The sequence below is a fragment of the Periplaneta americana genome, chromosome 10 (genome assembly GCF_040183065.1).
Source record: "Periplaneta americana isolate PAMFEO1 chromosome 10, P.americana_PAMFEO1_priV1, whole genome shotgun sequence".
NCBI lineage: Eukaryota > Metazoa > Arthropoda > Insecta > Blattodea > Blattidae > Periplaneta > Periplaneta americana.
The window spans coordinates 3076946-3098708 of NC_091126.1; the positions used below are offsets into that span (position 1 = coordinate 3076946).

The 21763-nt window shown below is 37.8% G+C and overlaps 1 protein-coding gene across 14 annotated transcripts in view; it reads left to right on the forward strand.

Annotated features, from left to right (window-relative positions):
- Positions 1 to 21763, forward strand: part of LOC138707385 (sushi, von Willebrand factor type A, EGF and pentraxin domain-containing protein 1-like) — a 376277-nt gene extending 354514 nt beyond the window's left edge. For 12 of the 14 annotated variants that reach the window (XM_069836726.1, XM_069836732.1, XM_069836731.1 and 9 more), the window contains 2 exons: positions 11129 to 11224; positions 21437 to 21763. In XM_069836726.1, coding sequence (XP_069692827.1) covers positions 11129 to 11224; positions 21437 to 21519 — 179 coding nt within the window. In that variant the 3' untranslated portion in view covers positions 21520 to 21763. The remainder of the gene's footprint in view (positions 1 to 11128; positions 11225 to 21436) is intronic. The other 2 variants (XM_069836741.1, XM_069836728.1) reach the window with 1 other exon arrangement.

Here is a 21763-nt window from a genome sequence, read left to right on the forward strand (position 1 = left end):
TCTCTTGAACCCAGGCCTATATAGAAAAAAGCCGAGACACTTGTCTTATGGATTTGGCAATACTTTCACTCAAAACTTTCCCGACCCGAATCTTGACATCAAAGTGGGTCAGTCTCCTTGTGAGAGAAAAACTGAACTGGACGTGTGTGGCACAAATATGTTCTTCCATCAGTTATTTTCATCAGTTCGGTTCTGAGTGTTCTCGTGTAAATATGGGCGATAGAAGGGCTGCAATTTGTTGTTTGCTTCACACTTCAATTATGCTATCTGACAAGCAGAAGAAAAGAAAGCGAAAAATATAGAGTAAGATGTACTGCAGAGGATGTGCACAGATCAATGAGACACGGATAAAGATGCGAAGTAGGAGGACAGAGAGGCAGCAACTGTTCAATGAATAAAGCTTTATTAGAAAAACCAAAACTTAATTTCATTTATATTTTTTGTTCATTCATTCATAGTTTCCTGCCCAATGTATGTCTTTCACTACAAAACCAGCATTCTCAAATCTTTCCTATTTTCTGCCTTCTTCTTTGTCTCTGCATATGATCCATATATCTTAATGTCGTCTATCATCTTGTTGTGATTCCTTTATTATGCTCCTTGCAAGCCTGCCTCGACTTCCCTTATTCTCTAGTTTCACCCACCACATGGTAAATCTTAGAGAGCAGACGGTCATCCCCTCCTGCCCTTGTTGAGCAAGGGGAGTACCGTTGGCCACCCAGGTAGTAGAAACACTTTACTCGCAATGACCGGCTACTTTGCCTTGCCGATATTGCATCACCCACTCTGCCAGTGCAGCCCACCCAAGTAGTTCACTTTTAATCCGCAAGAGAGCAGTCAGGCGAGACTAAAGAGTTTGTAATATATAGCTAGAGACACGAATGGCGCTAGTGTAGCATACAAATTTGAACTGCTGTTCGGCCGCCATTGAAGGGAGTTGATGCTTCGCCGGGATTGCGAGCAGTTCATGCTTATTTGAGGAGCATGAATAAATATAAGTACACTTGGAGGGAACTAATAAGAAAATGGTGAAATACTGCACCACAAATAATTGTTCTAACATAGCCTACTATTGTAGGATGCCCAGGAAAGCATGCATCTCTTAATATTTGGAAGAATGTTCTAAATGCAGTTCCTCCTTTGAATGTGTTTACAGAATGTCGGAACATTTCTTGGATCAAGTTTTTTCCAGAAACACATTAATCAGGTTTATACGGTTTATTTCAACAATGTATGTAAGGGTTAGGTGCCATCATATTACAATGGATTATAATAGCAAATTGCATAACAAAATCCTCAGACAGCCTCTGTATAAAACTGTTTTGTTTCAGAATAAATGAAATCATATATGTTCCCATTTGGTACAGCATGCACTTCTAGTTTATTGTTGAAAGTATAGCCGATGACAACCAATTTATTACCACCACCACTACCACAACTTGCCTTGCCACCACTACTAGCCTACTAGCATACTAATACCACCAATACTAGGCCTACTATTACCATCACTACTAGGTCTACTACTGGTACTGCTGCTGCTGCATTAAAAAGTCTGTACTGGTGGTCATCAACTATACAATTAATAGATTATGATGATAAAAATTTATTCTTATTATGTTTTAAATCAGTTTTTCCAGAATTTTGATGATCTCATATTTCACCACTAAACATTTTCTAAGCACCATATACCTTCCTCTTCCTTTGCATGAAAGGACAAAAGTATAGATTATTTTAAATATTACAGTAGATATATATTATTATGGCCTTAAACAATACTGGTAATACTGACAATTCATGTTGGCATTGCCATTATTCAATGTTTCACTTACTTATCCCGAATATATATGGGTGATTTAATTTATTTTTTATAATATCGCCAAAGATGAATCATATAATATTTCAATAAATACAGCACTCCTCTGCCAATCATATTTATTTCATGATGATCCATCCTTGGTAAAAGATGTTTACAACAGTGTCTATCACCAGGCTACATCAATGTATTGTGGTACTGTTTTCGAATTTCGCGCCGCAAACACTCCCTTTAATGGCGGATGCTAGCCGATTCAATTTGTGACATTTTTCTTGCCTGCCACTTACGGGTATGTGTCTCTAGTAAGTATTACAAACTCTTTAGGCGAGACACGCATCATAAGTGGGGGGAAATGCCTTCTCCCTATTGGTCCGCCCCAATGTGACATCACTAGTCACGTGACAGGGAGGGGGTTGGCCTACCCATGACTATAAAAGCGTGTGTCTACCACGCTAAAGTCCAGAGGTCCTCTCATCTTCAAACTAACAACTTCTCTTCTCCTCTGATCATTTCAATTCCTCACATTCTCTCCTACACCCTTCCTGGCTTCGACTCGCTCACCTCGGCTTGCTCAACCGTAGTCCTTCCTTCAACCCCCATGCAGTGGTCAGAGTCGCAGGCCAATGTTTGCAAGGTCGATAAGTGAAGGCACCTAGTTCACATCTCCCTCTTACTCGCCATAGTCGCCCCCTTTTCTTTCGAGCAAGCTTAGTTTCACCTCTTTCCAGACACTCCTGTTACTCTTAACTTATATCTCCCGTCCTAGCTCCGTCACATCTTCAACTAGCCTCAATCAGAGTCATAGGAACAAATATTTCAATATTCGAGATTTTCATAACGACACTCCCGTTTCCCCTGCCCACGACCCAGTGGAGGTACTAATTATTGGAATAAATATCTGTATCTATAACCAGAATTTTTCCTTTCGACATCGTAACATCATCCCCACATACACACTTCGGCATATCTTGTCTTGTCACTCCCATTTCCCCTCTCTACCCTGCGACTACAGCATTCAGCAGAGGGACATCAGCAGGGACAGGCGCACGACGATTGCCTAACATCATTCCATCATCACCCCAACATAAGCTTCGGCCCATCTTGTCCCGTCACTCCCGTTTCCCTTCTCTACACCTATAACCATAGCATTCAGCAGAGGGACATCAGCAGGGACAGGCGCACGATGATTGCCTAACATCATTCCATCATCACCCCAACATAAGCTTCGGCCCATCTTGTCCTGTCACTCCCGTTTCCCTTCTCTACACCTATAACCATAGCATTCAGCAGAGGGACATCAGCAGGGACAGGCGCACGATGATTGCCTAACATCATTCCATCATCACCCCAACATAAGCTTCGGCCCATCTTGTCCCATCACTCCCGTTTCCCTTCTCTACACCTATAACCATAGCATTCAGCAGAGGGACATCAGCAGGGACAGGCGCACGATGATTGCCTAACATCATTCCATCATCACCCCAACATAAGCTTCGGCCCATCTTGTCCCGTCACTCCCGTTTCCCTTCTCTACACCTATAACCATAGCATTCAGCAGAGGGACATCAGCAGGGACAGGCGCACGATGATTGCCTAACATCATTCCATCATCACCCCAACATAAGCTTCGGCCCATCTTGTCCCGTCACTCCCGTTTCCCTTCTCTACACCTATAACCATAGCATTCAGCAGAGGGACATCAGCAGGGACAGGCGCACGATGATTGCCTAACATCATTCCATCATCACCCCAACATAAGCTTCGGCCCATCTTGTCCCGTCACTCCCGTTTCCCCTCTCTACACCTATAACCACAGCATTCAGCAGAGGGACATCAGCAGGGACAGGCGCACGATGATTGCCTAACATCATTCCATCATCACCCCAACATAAGCTTTGGCCCATCTTGTCCCGTCACTCCCGTTTCTCCTCTCTACACTTATAACCACAGCATTTAGCAGAGGGACGTCAACAGAGACTGGCGCATGACAATCTGATATTTTCTTCTGCCTCAAACTTTTCTTTTGTTCACCATTCCTTCCAGTGCATCCTTCAGTAGGCAGTTTCATCTTAGCCAGTGACCCAACCAATTCTTTTTTCTCTTCCTGATCAGTTTCAGCATCATTCTTTCTTCACCATCTCTTTCCAACACAGCTTCATTTCTTATTCTGTCTCTCCATTTCATATACTCCATTCTTCTCCATATCCACATTTCAAATGCTTCCAGTCGCTTCCCTTCACTTCGTCGTAATGTCCATGTTTCTGCCCCATATAATGCCACGCTCCACACAAAGCACTTCACTAGTCTCTTCCTTGGTTCTTTTATTGCTACTGCTGCTTTGAGACCCTCTTATAATCTGAGGCACTGGCAGCCGCTGGGTTTGCCAATAAAAGTGAATAGGCTATACCCTCTATCTTGGTAGCAATTACAGTCAGGTACAGGTTAACTGTGTGAACTGCATGATGTGGCTCCACTAGCGCAGATCTGAGACCTGCTTTATTACCAGTACAAACTGCACAGTTTATGCAGTTAATGTCAGGTATGATGTCACACATGATAAACTGCACAGCTTGAAGGCTGGTTCACAATAAACCGGAAACGACGAGAACGGAAATATTGTTAAAATAAATGTATTTAAATGAGAACATTCACAATTAACTATTGTGAATGCTCACATTTAAATACATTTATTTTAACATTATTTCCATTAACGTTCTCGTGTCGTTTCCATTCTCGGTTTATTGTGAACCAGCCTTAACTGAGTGTGTATGGGGCCCTTAAGAAATTCCTTCACGTGTAAACCTCATCTCCCACGGACTCGACTCAAGTCTTCCGAAGGGGACTTAGCATATGGCAGCTGGTCATTTTTTTTTGTCTAAGACTGTACATTATCTCAATTTTCTTGAAACAAAATGCTATTTTGTTCAAAGAACATAGATGAGATATAAACGTAGTAATTACATTATGTACATTTTACAACTGTCTACATCTTCAATTACTTACATATTTACATTATAGTACACACTTCTTTTAAAGATTGTTTAACTTATAACTTCTTTTAATAACAAGACTCTAGCAATGTCATGTTTTTCACTATAATCGGCATTGCAGTGAATTATGATATACATTCTCAGTGTTTCGAAGGAAAAATTTCTGCATTGTTAACTCAAGTCAGACAGCATTTGTATCGTGGAATCTAACATTCCACATCACAGGACGTAATAGGAGCATATCTAAAGTAACGGATGTCACTTTCACACAAGTTATATTCCTGCGGGTTTGCGTCTGTGGAACCAGTGAACATATTATAGCCGAAATTACTGCATTCCCATTCTTGAGTACCTATGTACAAATTTATGTTTTAAGTTTGTTAAGTAACCCATTAAGAATATGTGAGATATTGTCCTCTTTTTTTAGAGCTTCAGTCATTGGCAGCTGGTCTGATTTTAAAATGATGATAGTTTCAGAAATAACTGAAAAGTTGTGCCTAATCATATTATTACGCACAGGCAAATCCTATGAGACTGACCAGGTTGCCTGGAGTTTGACAGGTCCTACTGCATGGGTGTTGTGAGTTGTCTACTTACCTGATGCATAGCAGTAAACAAAAGTAATGTTACTCCCTCCACCACATTGTGGGTTAGATCGGGGCTAAACTTTCGGACTCCAGATATGATATGATATGATATATTTATTGTCAACAGCATCAATATCAGTTACGGTGTACCTTCACATTTCTGTATTTAGGTTCACACCATAACTCTCATTTACATTTGCCTACAGTTTTATTGCTATTCCTCTAAAATTCTAACTTAATATTTCCTCCGCCACTATTATTAAATTAGCTCTAAACTAAAATTCTATTTTTTACCTTTTCAATTACCCAATATGTTGTTTCTCGTCTCCTATCCAACTCCTTTAACATTCCTTTCTGAATTCTGTTCTCACTCAACTAACTATAAGTTCGTTTACAGTCCTTCTCAATTCTCATTGTGGAAGGAAAACCATATCGGTAATAATTTTTCTTATTTAACACATAACCTTCACATACATTAGGTTATTGAAATCTCTACTATTCCTAATTCAGTTCATTCTCTTGATCTTGCTTAATATATTAATACATCTTAATTACACAACTTTCAACACTATATCACTGAGGAATATATATATATATATATATATATATATATATATATATATACATACACATATACATTATTCCTCAGTAATATTTTTAAATATCATTCCATTTTTACTGCTATCATGTTTATATTTTTCACCATTCCTTTCTCCTTTCGCAAATTCCTGATCATTCCCCTTATTTACATATATATTTTCCTTTGTCATACTTTCCTTCTGATACTACCAAATTACTGCGGGTATTTCTCTTTTAGAGTAATGAACTCTTTCACTACACACTCATTTAATCTCTCTATTATAATTAATATATCCTCTATCGGGCTAATGGTACTGCATTACATACTGTACGTATTTTCCAAATTACTCTGGATAATTCTCTTTCAGAGTATTAATCTCCCTCACTACACACTGATTTAATCTCTCTATTATATTATTATATCTTCGAAATATGTATTTTATGTCTTTCTCGTGTTAAATATTACTGTACCTGGTTAACATGTTTCGGCCTGTTATTGGCCTTCTTCAGAACTGGTTGTTGCTGGTCTTGGCGCCTTTTGCTTTGTTTCCTGTGTAGTGCAGCGGTTCCCAAAGTGTGCTCCGCGGACTCCTTGGGGCTCCGACCGCGGATGACAAAAATCTCTGCTTTCATCTAGTCTCTAGTGCGAAAAATGTAAACTACTTCCATCAAGCGAATAGTACTTTCTCAGAAAGTAGTTTGATTTCTTCTTGCTAGATAGAAGCAGGAATAATAGATCTACTAGAGTCATTAGCCATCAATCAGTGCTCAGTCAAGGGGGGATAGCAACAGCTGTAAACCTTACTTTCGAAGAAGATAGTGCGAATTATTTGGGATTGAGTTTAGAATATGCTGCACATGATCCTGCTTCAGAATTTACGATGCCTATGTAGAGGTACCGAAAGGAAGTAAAAAACGAAAATATTGTGATTCATATTCGGATATGGGATTTACTGAATTTGCTGATGGACGTCCACAGTGTGTGAAATGTAACAAAGTTTTGCCCAATATTCTATGTTACCTGCCAAGCTTGGGCAGCATTTCGAAACTCATCCTGACTTCACAAATAAAACTGCAGACTATTTCAAAAGAAAATGTGACGAACTCCATGCAGTTCAAACAAAAATTTTATCTCATGTAAAGACAAATAAATATAAAGCACTGGAAGCGTCGTACTTGATTAGTCATGACCTGGGTCTTACTGGTAAACCTGACATCCTTGCCGAAATTCTTATAAAACCACTATTAGTGATGTAGTGAAGTGCATGATGGACGAAAAACTACAAACTTGATCTCCAGTGTGCCCTTATCAAATAACACTGTGCGTAATTGGATCCAGGATCTATCAAATGACGTTAAAAATGCCATAATTTCCCGTGTCAGTCAAACGAAATTTTTGCTACAACTTGACGAATCCACGGACGTTGCCGGATTAGCTGTGCTAATGACGTTTGTGCAGTACGAATTTTCAGGTTCTTTTCATGAAGATATTTTGTTCTGCAACTCATTACCATCCTCTACAAGCGGTACTGGATTTTTTTCCCTGATGTCTTCATCGAAAACTCGACACCATGTACCGAAGTACATCATAGTAATATGATATGCGTAAATAATCACTTAGGGCCGTATTCATAGACATTTTTAGCGCGGGGTTTCCGGTGGATGACCAGAGTTTTTCGTATTCATAAACCAGTGTTAGCGATAGGATATGATTTGAATTCTGTACAAGTAACCAGTGGATAGCCGGGGCTAGCTTAGTACGCTCGTAGCGCGTGCTGCGAAATGTCTATGAATAGCACCCTTCATGATTGAAGATGGCGCTCATCCCGTCGGATCCCGGTCACTTAGTCACTCGTAATGAGTGTACCTCTGTACATAGTGCATTGGATATTGTGCCACTGTCACACAGTACATGAGGGTAGGCACAAAAGGTAAAACTGAGAGTCAGAACTTAAACTGAGGGGATTCGATCTGGCATCGGAACTGGAATCCGGTGTGGCTTAGTGGATAAAGTGTCAGCACGTAGAGCTGAAAACCCAGGTTCGAGTCCTGGTGCTGAAGAGAATTTTTCTCTGTTCTATCCTCCTTCATCGAAACCATGAGACAATTGCATTGACGTATGGACAGATGAAGCAAAGACCATGGTAGGTCATGTTGCTGGCACTGTTACAAGGATCAAGAAAGTTTGAAAAAACTGTACAAGTAGTCATTGTGCACTATACCGACACACCCTCGCAACGAAAAAAAAAACCAACATTACTAAAGCGAGTACTAGACAACGTCGCCTAAATTATCAACTTTGTTAAGGCACGACCTTTGCAGTGTAGGCTACTCAAAATCCTGTATGAAGATATGGGGAGTATACACAAGTCATTGTTATTAGTCATTTATTACACACAGAGGTGCGCTGGTTGTCGCTTGATAAGCGTTGTCTTCGCTTTTGAATGACCAAAAGTGTTTGCTAGCAGATTATTTGAATGATTAGGAATGGTTGTGCAAATTATGTTGCTTGGCACACATTTAAAAAAATTAACGAATTCAGCACATCCATACAAGGGAAACAGAAGACTATATTCAATGCTAATGACAAAATTGCCGCATTGAAGAAAAAAATAACGTTCTACATGGAAAGAGTCTAGATTAAGGATGACATGTTTCTCATTGACTTCAAACTTTATAGAAGAAAATAACATAAAATGAATAACGCATTCATAGCAATAATAAAAGAGCACCTTGATAATTTGCTTCAAAATATGAATTCATACTTTCCAAGAGACACTCAGGAGTCGATTCGAAACAAATATAAGTGGATAGTAGATCCATTTCCAGTGAAGTCAAAACCATCAGCCCCCATTGCGACAGAATATGAGGTCCTTATAGACGTGGTTTCGGACAGCCACTGTCAGGCATCACTTAAAAGCAAACAACTTCCCGAATTTTGGGCTGTTAAGGGAGGAACTTTCCATATTAAGTTCAGAAGCTAAATTGTTTGGATGTTTCATAGAACATATACAGACAGAACTAAACACTAAACATTTCTTGGGGCTCCACGGGAAACTTTTGCTTGAAAAAGGGTTCCGTGGCTCAAAAAGTTTGGGAACCGCTGGTGTAGTGTAATGTGGAGTTAAAGAGTGTGTGTGTGTTTTGAAATTGAGTTTTGTGTTGAGGAAGATTCAAGATGAATAATGATTAATATATCCTCTATCAGCCTAATGGTACTGGTACTGCATTACATACGTATTTTCCTTCTGTCATACTTTCCCTCTGATACTACCAAATTACTCTGGATATTTCTCTTTTAGAGTAATGAACTCCCTCACTACACACTCATTTAATCTCTCTATTGTAATTAATATATCCTCTATTAGTCTAATGGTACTGATACTGCTTTGGATGTTTCCCTCAACTGTCTGTGATTCCTTTCTACTTCTGTGTAATTTCACCTTTTCCTTATTCTCTTCATCTGCCCTGTTTCTCTCACACTCACTGATTCTTCCCTTGCACTTTTTATTACATCACCATAATTTCCTGCACTTGTGCTTCGTTGATGTGTTCTGCCTTTTGTATGCTGATTCTCGTTGCTTCAACTCGTTTCCTTTTCTGCTTTTGGTTTGCTCTCCTTGTTCAGTGCACACAGATTTCTTACTTTGCATTTGTTTCTCCCTGGTCATCGATTATGATTATGTATGCTACTGACCTTGGTCACTGTTTGTTCTACTACCCTCGATTCATCATTTTCTGCTTCAAGCTTTCCATCACGTTCTAAACCTTGTCTTGATTCCAGCAGCTGCCTTATCCCTACCATCGGTCATTTTTCCTACCCCTTAATTTCGACGCTATACTTTGATGATGGCTGTTTTACTTTCGTTCTCCTTTGCATATTTTTCTTCTCTTCATCTCCTTTTGTTTCAATTTCCCAATTGATCTCAGACATCACCATTCTGGCTTTTGCTGTTCTCACAGTTTTCTCGCGTTCATTGATCCCTCCTTGCTATTGAGCTAACATATTCATACTTGTATGACTTGAGGATTTCCCGGCATTTGATATAGAATAACTCTTCTCGGGTTCTCAGCCAGGTGAGTTGGAGATTAGCGTCCAAGCTTTTGACGGCTAGCTCTGCCATCTTCTTCAGGGATGAAGTGATGTGGGACCACGTCTAGCCGGTATATATGCAAAGTAGGGCTTCCCACTGCGGACCAATCAGGGGCTAGTTCCTAGTCCCGACCGCCAGGCGCATTCTGGTTGGTGGACGCGGCAGCCAATCAGGAGCTACTTGCTGGTCCCAACTGTCTGCCGTGTGCTGATGGTCTAGCGTATTGATGGCAGGTTTCCATGCTGTACTCAGCTGTAGACCCCCGTCTCTGTTGAAATTATTACCATCTAGCTGGATTTCAATGGCTTCCTTGATAACTAAGTCCCAGTAACCTGATGTCTTGTCCAAGATGGTGGTGGCGCCGAAATCTATCTTGTGACCAGTTTCTAGGCTGTGTTGGGCTACTGCAGACTTATCAGGAACATCAACGCAGCATAAGACTATATTATCCTGTCTCAAATGTTTCCAATTCGTATTCTCGTCCTATTTCTTCTACTCCGAAAATTACCAGGTTCCTTTTTCTTTCTTTATTTTCATACTATTTAATTGTTTTCTTCATTTGCTTGTTCTCTCACTACAGAATTTCAATTACTTTTAACTTCAGTCTTTCTATTGTGTGACTACTACCAATTTGTTCCTTCCGATTTATTGTTTCTAATGGTTCCTCCTCTCAAATATTCTCTTCTTTTTTCGTGTTGCGAACTCCTTTCCATTTCCAATTTTCGGGACTATATCTTCCTTCTGTACACTTACCAATCTGAGCTTTGCACTCTCCTGCTTATTGCCAAATATGTAAATCACATGTTTCAAAAAGTAATCCCATGACTTTTGCAGATAGACTATATCTTGAAATGAATTACATCAGTCTTATAGTACTGGTATTTATCATCACAATCCTTACTTCGTGAATATGCCTTAATGTAAAAATAGTACCTACTTCTTTTCATGTTATTACACATTTTCATATTATTAAATAATAAAAATCTAGAATTTCAAGAAATGACATAAAATAAGTACAGTTTTAATGAAAGGTTTTAAATATTAATTTTCATCAATTCTGTGAAGGAGTTTCCTGTGGCAAACCATCTGTAAGCAATGGAGCAACAATTCTGGGTGCATCTTATCTGTATCAGGATCAGGTGGTGTACAGTTGCCCACCAGGTAAGACCACTTCATGAGAACACTTATTCACGCAGGATTACACACACATAATAGTGTTATTACTGGGAGATAGACTGCAGATTTAAATTATGTAATAATGAGTTTTATAAAAATTGGAAATTTATTGGAGCAACAGTAACAAATATAAATGACACTCAGGAGGAAATTAAACACAGAATTAATATAGGAAATGCCTGTTATTATTCGGTTGAGAAGCTTTTGTCATCCAGTCTGCTGTCAAAAAAGCTGAAAGTTAGAATTTATAAAACCGGGTGTTCTGTATGGTTGTCAAATTCAGATGCTCACTTTGAGAGAGGAACAGAGGTTAAGGGTGTTCGAGAATAATGTGCTTAGAAAAATATTTGGTGCTAGGAGGGATGAAGATACAGGAGAATGGATAAAGTTGCATAACGTAGAACTGCACACATTGTATTCCTCACCTGACATAATTAGGAACATTAAATCCAAACGTTTGAGATGGGCAGGGCATGTAGTATGTATGGGCATATAGAGCGTTAGTTGGGATGCCAAAGAGAAAAATACGCCGAGATGTAGATGGGAAGATAATATAAAAATGGATTTGAGCGAGGTGGAATATAATGGCAGAGACTGGATTAATCTTGCTCAGGACAGGGACCAATGACGGGCTTATGTGAGGGCGGCAATGAACCTCCGGGTTCCTTAAACCGTTTTTTATGTAAGTAAGTAAGAAAATGAGTGTGTTTACTAGGTTTGAAGCATAAAAATATCTTGTGAAAGTGAAGTAACAAAACACTCTAAATAGAGAAATAGTTTTTATATTTTAAAATTTTAATAGAATACATAGACTCACCAAGGAAGTTGCAGATTCCTATTTCTGCTTAAAACACAATCGAAATAATTTGACAAAGTTCCTTTCACCATCATCTCAGTGTTTGATACTGATACTTAATATTTGTTCTTATATGGAATCATTCATGTACTCGTGTAACCAGTGGTCGAATTGGGATGGTATAAGCTGGTATGACATACCGGAAGTAAAATAAGATGCTAAAAAGCATACTGGCAGTAAAAATTTAAAATATGATCACACAATCAGTTATACTAAGCAATAGTGTCGTCATCTCTTAGACATTCCTGCAGTAGTGCGTGATATTTCATATGGTACATTATTTAGTTCACGTGTGTTAGCAATGTCTTATTTAAGAAATCCCCAAATAGTTATATCACAAGTCTGTGCACACCAACAGTAGTTTATTTCCAATTCGACTACTGCATCTAACTCGCAGGTTTTTGATCCTCACAGATTCCATGAGACTCGTGGTGGGCAAAGTGTTTTCATTCCATCAGGTGCCATATCATTAAAACATCACTGAATAGCATTTGTGTGCAGCTGAATAAAAAATTTCCGTCATATTGCTCACTCCAGCACCAAACTAAAGTGAATGGTTAACTTTAGTCTAGTACTGAAAGTTTAATAGTTATCAAAATAAAATCAGCCTTTATATGAATGATCACATTGAAGTCGACATGTAGTATCGATATCTCATCCTATCAACTGCTGATAAAATGGAGATATCAGTCACACTTTTAGTCATAAGCAGATTTAACAGATTCAACTTTCTTCCAACTGCAGTCGTGAAATCCATCATAGACTGTGTGCAATTGCACTGATGATTCCGAAGGAAAAATCACTTAATATTGACTCCTTAAGCTTAAAATCTAATGTATTCACGTAAGCAGTGTTCTGTTCAAGCCTCCCATAATTTAACATATCATATAACTTAAAGTAGGAAAGTGTAGAAAATGAAAGATCACGAAATATAAGAACAACTCAGAATATTGAATTATCGTTTATTAGTAAATCTCTACCTGTGACCTATTAGTGGAACCGGCAACATCCACTCTGCCATGTTCTTTCTAACATATAGCAATCACATGAGATAACCACCAGTGCAGTTGAGGCTTTAGGCTGTATTTACAGGGGGATTCAGTCCTCCAGGATCGTTTGTGCTGCTTGCCCAGCTGTAAGATGAATGTCAAGTAATCCCATGCGAATACCATCTCGCTATCACCAATAACCTAATAGTTGATACACAGTCGTTAAATAACCGAAACAATCTTAACCTCACAAAAATAATCCAGTGAAGTGAATGTGATGGCACTGCATCTGATCCAGCGATTTGGAAGAAATGTGCAAATTCCAATGTGGGGGCTCCATTCTGTTGGACTGTAAATTAGCTATTTTGGGATACGCAAACTCTACCGACATGTCAGGGTACATGGTGCCAGTTGCTGTTGCTTTATAGAAGAAGATGGGCCCAAGAATCTTGTCCATCAACCCACACCAAACATTCGGTTTCAGAAAATCCTGGATGTATATTCATGTTACACGTACAGATTTACGAGCACCAAATCTGAATATTATATGACTGTTGACTGATCCTGACAAATGGAATGTGGCCTGATTGGAGAATAAGGGTTGTTGTTGGATATGATGCAGCATTTTCGTGATGTGGTTTGTCATCTGGCTTCAGTTTTTGGATAATCTGCACTTTGTTTGGTTACAAATGACGCTTATACAGCATTAAATGAACATTATTGTCGATAGTATGTAAAACTGTCTTGGACTTCACTGATACCCCGCTCAAATTTCTTTCTCTTTTACTACAGAAGCTCTTCCAGAATGTTTAAGAACACTTCCGGTCACAACCACGCCTTAATTGTTTCATTAAGTATATTTCCTCTGTAGATTTATCAGTAAATTCTTCCATCAGAATTATTCAGTTTGTTTCCACATACCACGTAACAACTTGGACTCGCTCTTGTGAGCTAACTGTTCTTGTTTACTTGCCATAGAATTGGTGATATCATGATCAAATGATCTTATCATCAAGTATTAATTATAATTAATAATTTCCCACGCATATTTCACAAGTACAGTATTTTCTCGAATACCCCACATTCTTGAATAAGCTGCACACCCCACTTTTGAAAGACAAAGAAATATATGTTACAGGCAGAACGCAAAATCCATCAAAACCCGAAGTTCCTAGGAAATTCTAGTTCTAACAAAGCTCTTTAGGAAATTCTAGTTTTCACTTACGTAATTCAGTTACATCTAGAAATAACTATGTCTCTTTAGGAAATTCTTGTTTTTACTAATATAATTAAGTTAGAACTAGAAATAACTGATTGTTATTAGTAACAACCCATTGTAATGATTTCAGAACATGTTTATGCATTATTTTTGAAGACGTAAATTGTTACTTCTTGAGGTTGTGGGAAAAATCTAGCTCCAACTATGAAAATTTCAACAAATTAAATCACAGAAATTCTGGTAGGACTGAAGTATGGCATGTTCATATTATGCAATCAGAAGCAACCTCTTACAACATGCCTGTAGTATGCAATATTTTTCATTTATGGTAAATCAGTATCAATCGCCACCAGATTGTTTCGACTATCACATGTACACCCAGTTGTTTCTTTGCGTTTGCGAGACTGCCTATTTCGACATCCTTTTAGTGCAATTTTTACAAATGGCTCAGGGCTCAGGTATAATATATTTGTGTGTGTTCATGTAAATATAAACTGTGAACATGCGAAATGTTAAATCATCGAAAAGTGCTGTGATACAGCAATGGCTCGAGCATATACCAGGACTCACCATGATGGAGAGTGATTTTTTTTGTCAATATTGTAAGAAACAGGTACTGTAATGTTATTAAAAATGACTATGAAGAGGATGAATTTAAAACAATAGTTGGACAGATGAATGCAGAGAAGCACAAGAAGAAGAAGAAATGATGCTAGTTAGTCCATCGTCAACAAAGGAAGCCCAAGAACATTAAAAAAAACAGGCGAAAAGAATGGAGATTATTTCCGATGCAATGCATCCTCCAATTGGTACAGGAGGTAACATCATAATACGCATTCCAGCTGTCGACAGGGGAAAGGCCGACTTGCGAAACCTATTAGGAGTTGTGCTTGAGAGAAATGTCGACGACTTCTACAGAATTGGAATAAGGGATGGAACTTTGAATAAATTATATTGCAGGTACGTTCACTGAACTTTAAAAACTGATAGTGTAGTTAATTTCATCAACACCTGGTACATAACACTTCCTTTCTTTCAGTTTGAATTTGATGAATGTTCTCAAATTTTCTTGACACGAGAACAGGTGCCAGATGCAGAAACTTTGCTGAGGACTGCGGCAAAGAGAGAAGCCATTGAAAACAGACAGGGTTCGGCCGTTATGCTTCTAAAAAAATTGTGTATAGAAGTGGGACTTGTGTGTGAAAAAGAAAATTCTCTGCAACTCTAAATGTCACAATAGCATGCTTTGTCGCAACAAGTGACTTGTGAGACAAAAAATAATATTGAGTTCAGTAACATAATTATTCGTAATTCAACAACAAAAATAGTAATGTTTAAGCATCTCATAACATAATTATTTATGTAATAAAACTATTTTGTGTTTCAACAAGAACAACAACAATGACAATAGTAATAATAATGTCCATGTGCAAGTATCAATTTCCTAAAATCTTTTTAGTAATAAGCAGTGGCGAAGCTACATGGAGGCAATTCAGGCAATGCCTACCCAAAAATAATCTCAAGATAAAGAATTATAAATAGGCCTACTAAAATAAATTTCTCGACCGTAATCATTGCTATTATTGAGAAAATCAGAAGTTCATACAGGATTCTTCGCTCATCGGCCGCTAGATAGTGGCACATGTCAACGACAGGATCTGTCTGTTGTGCTCGGCCGGGTGCTGGGCATCTGCGGGTGAGACAATTTCTCGCTTGCCTCTTCTGCCACTTCAACAGGTTTTGGCTTTACGACAGGGATTGGAGGTGATGGAAAATAGCGCGAGGTTGTTTGAATTTCTAGCAACCCCCTCCACGTTGCAAGGAGGCATGTCTCACGACCAACCACAGTGACCAACAAGGAATATTCAAACTTTCTCTCGCTTGCAGTTAGTGTTGCCAATTTATGATGGCTAGAGCTAACTATGTTTAACAAATTTTCAGCGGCAACATTGATGAAAGTTTTGTATTGTATTTTTTTTTTTTTTGTTAATTTAGCGAGTATTTAAAGCCCTCTTAGCGACAGGAATAAAAATTTTCTCCATTGATAACATATTTATAATGAATTTTTACTGCTGTTTAAGGACTTTGTCACAAATATGGTTGGCAACGCTGCTTTAGTGGGAAATGCTCCTTTTGATTTAGTCGGCGCGAAAGTTACTCAAGACCATTTTTGTTGTGAGAATTAAGTGTGAGTTTACTAGATTGTGCCCGAAATAATGAGTGAGTGAAGACCATTTTTGTATTATTTGTGAGAATTAGGTGTATTTGTCAGACTGAGCTTGAAATAATGAGTGGACCAGACTCTTCTTGTAATTTGTCGAGTGTTCTGAACTTACTGAAAAGTAAGCCATTTTCTTCTTGGACATACGAAGAAAAATGTAATGCTAAAAGCAGAAGATTTACCCCGAATTTAGATTTTAAATATTATGACAGTAAAGTATCTAGAAACTTTGTGTTCTCTTGGTATACGCGATTTTAGTGGTTGGCTGGCTGTTCGGACACCAACAAACTTTTTTGTTATACGTGCGTTTTATTTGGTGGTGAAAAAGAATGAGCTTTGCATGGGGTAACTGTTTCAAAAAACTTCGTTAGAAAAATGGAGAAACATCAGAATTCAAATAAACAGATACAGAATGAAGAGGGATTCCATTTACTAGAACGTGGGAGAATAGAACATGCTCTATCTGAAGGGGCAAGAATTCAGGCTCTTAAACATAATGAAGCCGTGCAACAAAATAGGCTCGTTGTTGAGAGACTAGTTGACATTGTATGTTTTCTTGGGAAACAGGAACTTGCATTTAGAGGTCATTTTGAAGGGGAAGACTCAGTCAACAGGGGCAATTATCTAGAATTGTTAGATCTGCTTTCTAAGCAGGAGCAGTACATTCGAGATCATCTCCAGTCTACGTCAGGCTTCAAAGGTACTTCAAGTGACATACAGAATTAGTTAGTTGAATCTATAACTGATATAATTCAAGAGAATATTATCGAAGAGTTAAATTCGTCTGAATTCATTGGCATTCAGGCAGATGAAACTTTAGACGTGTCAAATAAATCCCAAATCAGCATAATTTTCAGATTCTGCTCAAAAAAAAGATCCAGTAGAGAGATTTATGGGATTCTATGATGTTTTAATAGACAAGACTACATCAGGCTTATCAGAATTAATTGTTAGTGTTTTGCGAAAGTGGGGAGTAGTTGACAAGATAGTCTGTCAACATATGATGGGGCCTCAGCAATGGCCGGAAAGCATGGAGGTGTTCAGCACTATGTTAAACAAACCTGTCCAAGAGCATTATTTCTACACTGCTATGCTCACAAGTTAAACCTCGTTCTTCTTCATTGCTCCAAAACAATAAAATCAGTTAGGCTCTTCATCCATAATCTGACAGCATTTCATACATTTTTTAGCAGATCTTCAAAGAGAACTCAGCTTCTGGAATCTAAAGGATTCAGACTTCCACAAGCATGTACTACCCGTTGGAACTTCCATTCCAGAGCAGTCCATACAATATTTTCCACTAAGATGATTTAAGACAAGTTTTTCAGGACATTTCAGAGAATGATGAAGGCTGGGATGTGAGTCATACAACTCTGCTGTTGGGTTGCTTAGTATACTCGAAAAGATCCATTTCATTTGCTTGGTTTGTCTCTATAAACAAATATTCATTTGCACTGATCATCTCTTTGCACTCTTGCAACATAAAACTGCCTCTGATGTAGTTCTATGCAAAAAGAAAACCACTGCTGTCCTTAAAGACATGATATCAGAAAACACCGTGTCTTCGTGCATTGAAAAATGTCACCAAATAAATAGTGAGGTAAATGTTGATGATAGGACATTCCAAATGCTGAAAACGTTAACCTACGAAATTCTTGACACTTTGATTATGCAGACAGAAATGCGTTTTGGTGATTTCGAAAGTATTCAATTTGTTGAACTTTTTGATCCAAACACTTCATTGTGCACAAATAAAATTTTCCTTCTACAAAGTTGAATAGTCTTCTGAAAAAATACCCCTTCTTTAATGGAGAGAGATTGAATTGATTAACATTTATTCTGACATAGGAAAACACATGTCTCCTCAAAGACTTTTAGATTATATTGTCCTAAATGACCTGGAAAGTGTGTATGTGGAAGTGTTCAAATTAGTTCATTTGTTTTTATACGTTTCCTGTGACCACAGTTTCTTCTGAAAGAAGTATGAGTACTTTGAAAAGAATAAAAACATACTTGCGTAATACTATGACCAATGAAAGACTCAGCTGTCTTAGTACCATTGCCATTGAGAAGAAGCTAGTGAAAGAACTAATGAGTGACTAGATGTTCAAGGATCGTGTCATTGACAATTTTGCCACCAAGAAAACTCGCCGTTTGGAACTACTGTACAAAAAAATTTAAGGTAAGACTTTCTGCCTACCCACTCTGTAAATACTGGCTTCGCCACTGGTAATAAGTTATTTCTAGATGTAACTGAATTACGTAAGTGAAAACTAGAATTTCCTAAAGTGCTTTGTCAGAACTAGAATTTCCTAGATACTTCGGGTTTTGATGGTTTTCGCGTTCTGACTAACATATATATATATATATATATATATAGAAAAATGAAACTTTCAACAAATGTATTCACAACAATTTAAAAACAATTAAGCACAAATACAGTTCAGGACGCATTTCAAACCCATCCTATGAGCACGCACTGCACAGCATGCTAAGTCTGTCGTTTGCACGATATCCCGCAACAGTAATAGCACGTGTCAGGAAATTTAAAACTTTTATTTTGTATGATATTACGTGGTTTGTTATAATAAGTACCTGCTATGACTATTAATTTCTTCATTCTTTTATATTTTCGCCATTTAACAATGTTAAAAATTGAAATACCCGCACGGGAATATAATGGCATGTGCTACCATCTTAGAAGTTGCACGGAAGGAAAATAAGGCAATGTTGCCAACGTCATTTCGAATAAGCCGCACACCCGTATTTTTTGCATGTATCTTTCGGGAAAAAGTGCACGGAGTATCCGAGAAAATACGATATTGTTAATTGGAATTTGAAAGTTTTGAATAGAACATGCTGTATTTAAAGATGGCTTAAATGTTACAATTCAGGTACCATATTTAAGTGCTGTAGACACCAGATAACCGGTACTGGTTATGATATACTTAATTATACATAGTAAAGAGATGCAAGATTTCGGGTGTTATATTTTTAGTAACAGCTATTTCACATTCATCAGAAAGCATATATTATTGGGTTTATGATTGAAGTAGCAAATAAAACAACAGCCCAACTCTCCTGTTTTGCGAAATTAAGATTTCTTGGAATGTTCGGAGAGTGACCTTCCACTGACTGGTCCACACCTGTGGAGTAACGGCTAGCAGTCTGGCCATGAAACCAGGTGGCCCGGGTTCGATTCCCAGTCGGGGCAAGTTACCTGGTTGAGGTTTTTCCAGGGTTTTCCCTCAACCCAGTATGAGCAAATGCTGGGTAACTTTCGGTGCTGGACCCCGGACTCATTTCACCGGCATTATCACTTTCATCTCATTCAGACGCTAAATAACCTAAGATGTTGATAAAGCGTCGTAAAATAACCTACTAAAATAAGAAATCCACTGACTGTGTCAACAGTGCATTGTGTGTTACTGCAAAGTCACTGAGAATGCTCGCCAGCTGAGTGAATCTGATTGTGAAATTCGTGTAAAAAATTGTTAAGCCTGCAGATTTGAGATGAAATAAGCATAAGATATTGAATAACTGTGGCGAGGAGTGAAAATATATCATGAAGCATGCAGAATAAAATGTTGAATAAAGGGTAGCAAGTTTTGAATATTTTCGCTCCTCCCCTCCCCCACCCCACGATAATTTAAATCATACTTTTGGTTGAACAGAACTCAGCTCTGAGGGACATTTTGAAAAGGAAAATTCTTCATCAATAAAAGTCAAAACCATTTTATTAAGTAGAAAAAGAGAGAGACAGAAGCTCTGAACGAAGACAATGTCGACTGTTTGTGTTTTGATGTCAAACAAAATGTGCATCAGCTGTGGTTGTACAGAAGGTGGGAGAGGTGGTAATGCTGCCCTCATATATTTTTCATCATTGCATCAAAGATTTTTGACACATTGTACCTGTTCAGTGATGGCTGCTCATGGGTTTCCCAAGTACTTTTCACAAAAACTGTTCATAACCTGTCCATACATGGCAACAGTTACTTGCCATAATATGTTATATTGTTTGGTGTGATTGAAAAAGACCAGATGAAACTGGAAAAAGCAAAAATAATATGAGGAGTGGTGTCAGTTAGTGGAAGAAAAATTTGAAGTGACACTCAGGAATCAGAATTTCATCAACTTTGCAGAGCATCAAAACAACAGTGTTTCAAGGCACATGTGGTATCAGACAAGAAAAAGTTAATTATAACAAAGTGTAAACAGCTCAAGAGTGTGAAGTAGTACGAAGCAAAGGTTTCTGAGGATATTAATGACACTGTTACCGAAAGCTAGTGTTTGTTGAAAAGAAAGGTGGCAAGTCCCACTACTTGAGGGCTGAAACTGTTGTTGGCTGCAAATTAGATGCAAGACAAAAATGATCCTGAGTTATAGTGACGATTAAGTTTACCAAGTTTTTTTTTAGAATATTCTGGAATTTCCTTATCAATATTTAGATGTAGGCTGTTCTGTTATTTTTATTTGAAATATATTTTGAGCACACATTTTTGTTTAAGTTAATTTTTGTTCATTTGGTATGTTAATAATGAAGCAAAATTTAATTCATTATAGCAAAAATGAGCTAAAATAGAAAAAACGTGCCAATTCAAGCTTAAGTAAGCCTTGATTATTCTCTATCCAACAAGCACACAAACACTAAAACTTGATGCTTTATGCACTGTGACTATGTATAACTATAAGCCAAAATTTGTTAACAAAATGCTATCGAGAAATTAATAATAATTAAAATAAAACCTTCTTCTGTAAAACTTGATTTTCTAAACCTATGCTGGTGTTTCATTTGACACCTCAATTGTTTATAAATGTGCCAAATGCATCAATTTGCATCATATACCAGTATGTACATACCTATGATACTAAGCTGTAGAATCTAGTGGAATTTCTCTAATCTTTCTTTCAGGGATGAAAGCTAGTTCTCATCCTGTTATCACATGCTTAAGTGACGGAACTTGGAGTGGGCTTCCAACATGTGAAAAGGTGTGAAAACTAATTCTTATCAGCTGCACTAGTTTAAATTAACTACAATTGAAAGTACTTATGGTATGAAATAGTTTAGCTATTAATCCCTTATGTTAAACGTTTTTCTACCGAAAATAAAAAGATTATTTAAACACCAGGATGGATATTTTCATTTTATCAAGTTTATAGATACTAACATTGCCAATAGCATCAACAGTGTATATCGTGTTTTAGAAGTATGTACTATGAATAAAGTTATTAATGAAAA